Source organism: Egretta garzetta, unplaced genomic scaffold (genome assembly GCF_000687185.1).
Source record: "Egretta garzetta isolate BGI_Z169 unplaced genomic scaffold, ASM68718v1 scaffold27, whole genome shotgun sequence".
NCBI classification, from domain to species: Eukaryota; Metazoa; Chordata; class Aves; order Pelecaniformes; family Ardeidae; genus Egretta; species Egretta garzetta.
The window spans coordinates 1,414,196-1,417,307 of NW_009260400.1; the positions used below are offsets into that span (position 1 = coordinate 1,414,196).

The 3,112-nt window shown below is 51.9% G+C and overlaps 1 protein-coding gene across 2 annotated transcripts in view; it reads left to right on the forward strand.

The window, feature by feature from the left end:
• The window catches only part of LOC104130236 (E3 ubiquitin-protein ligase RFWD3), a 29,400-nt gene that overhangs the window by 3,557 nt on the left and 22,731 nt on the right, over positions 1 to 3,112 (forward strand). Inside the window, exons 7-10 of one of the 2 annotated variants that reach the window (XM_035898788.1) lie at positions 16 to 59; positions 260 to 364; positions 554 to 603; positions 1,081 to 1,221. In XM_035898788.1, the coding sequence (XP_035754681.1) occupies positions 16 to 59; positions 260 to 364; positions 554 to 603; positions 1,081 to 1,221 (340 nt within the window). Of the gene's footprint in view, positions 1 to 15; positions 165 to 259; positions 365 to 553; positions 604 to 1,080; positions 1,222 to 3,112 lie in introns of both variants that reach the window. The other variant, XM_009643260.2, reaches the window with a different exon arrangement.

Genomic DNA, 3,112 nt, shown 5'->3' on the forward strand with positions numbered 1-3,112 from the left:
CCTTCTCTCAATCAGCTGTCGGGATTTGAGCTGTGTGAAACAGAGTCATCCATCAAGAGGAAAGCCAAGAAGAATTGGAAACAAGTCTCTATGTTGGCTTACATTGCCCCTGAGAGCCTGAAAGACATCAACTACCCCTACAAGAGGCCCTGTGAAATATATAGGTGTGTCCATCCCTCCCGGGAGAGATGCCCGTGAGTGGGCAGAGTAGCTGTTGAGCTATGGGAGAAGGCTGGGTTTTATCGTCATCCATCAAGAGGAAAGCCAAGAAGAATTGGAAACAAGTCTCTATGTTGGCTTACATTGCCCCTGAGAGCCTGAAAGACATCAACTACCCCTACAAGAGGCCCTGTGAAATATATAGGTGTGTCCATCCCTCCCGGGAGAGATGCCCGTGAGTGGGCAGAGTAGCTGTTGAGCTATGGGAGAAGGCTGGGTTTTATCGGATGCATAAGCAGCCGTTTGTGGTTAGCATAGCCTGACAGTCCCCTCCGTTAGGAAGGAGCAGAAGGTGGTAGGATCAATGCTGACACTCTTGCTTGTCTCCTTCCAGCTTCGGGATCGTGCTGTGGGAGATTGCAACCTCCAAAATCCCATTTGAAGGTGAGACAGAAGTATCTCATTCCCTGTTTAAGAGCCACGTGGCCCGGCATGGCTGCTGGCTGGTGTTGGATGCTCCCCACTCCTTCCCGGAGCATCCCATGGCGCGCGGGTCCCAGTGGCAGTGCCTGGCATGCCTGGCTCTGCATGACAGCTCTGTGGCTTCTCCTGGAATTCCAAAACAGCAAAGCATTTCAGCGACATGCTTAAACCACAGGCATGCAAGAATTTTTGTCTCTATTTGATGTTCCTGTGTATTGAAGCATAAACACATCTTGCTCCACTGGAGCCCAACGGTGTCATGCCAAATATGTGGCGGTTTATTGCAGACACAGTTTGGGTGGTTTCTCTGCTGGCTTCTCCATGCCATGGGCTGCAGAAAGGCTGTTGGCGTGCCTTTGCACTGGGTTTCCTCCGCAGCACCCTCCTGTGGCAGCAGAGCTCTGTCCTGACACTCCTGTTTGCATGCGTGTTTTCTAGGCTGCACTCCCCAGGAGATCATGGAGAAAATCTGCAACCACCAGTACCAGGACCCTGTTGGGGAAGATTGTCCTGCAGACCTGAGGAAAGTCATCAACCAGTGCCGAGCCTTTGACCCTTCCCAACGCCCTTCTGCCGAGGGTAAGAGTCCAGGGCACCTGCTCTCTGCTTCACAGGCCCTTTGTAGCCTTCAATCAGCTGCTTCAGGGGTCGGTTTGCCCCTTATTTTCCATATGAATTTGCCTGGTTTTGTGTTTCGGGATCACTCCTTGACCTGCCTTCTTAGGCTAACAAGTCCCCTGATAGTAGATCTCTCTTTCTCCTGTAGTGTGATGGTTCATACAGTTAACGTTTATCCATGCCTTGACAATAATCACCAGGCTGTAGATTTGGCATCACATAAGAGTAAGCTTTTTCTCTCAGGCAAGTCCTGAACTGTGAGCAAGAGATATGTGGGTTAATCCCCACTCAGGTCCTACAGATCTTGTAAGCTGGAGGAGCAGCCATGACACGGTGCAGGAACATTTCCTGCCTTGGGCTTTGAGCGATAAATTGCAATCTTGAGAATTGCTCCAACCATCTTTGAAGTTGATCAGATAAATAATTGGTTTCCATTAGAAGACTTAACAGAAACAGCAGGAAAAGATAGAGGGACCTTATCGCTCTCTACAACTACCTGAAAGGAGGGTGTAGTGAGGTGGGGGTCAGTCTCTTCTCTCAGGGAACAGGAGATGGGATGAGGAGAAATGGCCTAAAGTTATGCCGGGGCAGGTTTAGGTTGGACACTGGGAAAAATTTCTTCCCTGAAAGGGCTGTCAAGCACTTGAAGGGGCTGCCCAGGGAAGGGGTCGAGTCCCCATCCCTGGGGGGATTTAAAAGCCGGACAGACGAGGTGCTTAGGGCCAGGGTTTAGTGGTGGGATGGCATTGTCAGGGGAATGGTTGGACTTGATGATCTTAAAGGTCTTTTCCAACCTAAATGATTCTGTGATTCTAACTTTTCCGGTGTGCTCGATGGCACAGAGATTGTACCCTTCCCTCAGTTCATCTCTCCAAAGGGAGAAAGTTTCCTTCAAACCCATCTGCCCCATCCCATGGAGATGGTTTCCATACAAAAGATATGGAGACTGTGCTTCAGCAAGCACCCTGCTGTGCACCGTGCTCTCTGCGCCTTCGTCTCCCAACAGCAGCTCCCCCAGCAGGCCCTGCTGCAGGCAATCACTCTGGCTGAAGCGAAAACACCAAAAAAATCATCAGAGACGTTGACGAAGCCGCACAGAGGATACAGCACGTCTTCATGACTCTAATCCCAGCCACGCCTGCATGGCGCTGAGCTAGAAAGATGAATTCTCAGAGCTGTTTCCAAGCATTTCTCTGTATACATGGCTGCTTCTCTTTGGGCTGTACTCACCTGTGTCTGCTCGGGGCTATCTCCTGCTAATGGCTGCCCAGTCACCCTGGACTGAGGAGAGAGGGACCTCACGTCCCCGTTGTTTTGATTAACGCCATCCTTGTGTTTTGCAGAGATTGTGGATTTGCTGGCTGACCTGGAGAAGAGCCGAAGCCAAGGAAGTTGACTGGGGAATGCAGGGTTGCGTGACCAAAAGCAGCCAGGCGCTTGGGGAAGCAAGCCAAGGGAAAGCAGCGGGCCTTCCTCCTGCAGGCGAAGCCCCTCTTCCCCATCCTCACAGAGACTGGTTGCTCAATACACGCGTATTTGTTTCTGGAAACAGCCTCAAGTTGTGCCAGGGCAGGTTTAGGTCGGACATTAGGGAGAATTCCTTCCCTTCAAGGGCTGTCAGGCCCTGGAAGGGGCTGCCCAGGGAAGGGGTCGAGTCCCCATCCCTGGGGGGATTTAAAAGCCGGGCAGACAAGGTGCTTAGGGCCAGGGTTTGGTGGTGGGATGGCAGCGTTGGACTTGACCTTAAAGGTCTTTTCCAACCAAACCAGTCTATGTATGGTTCTGTAGGTGAGCCTGGCATCTCGCCTCTCCAAGGGGCCGTGCCTCGGAGGGGGCTGGCAGGCGAGGGCAC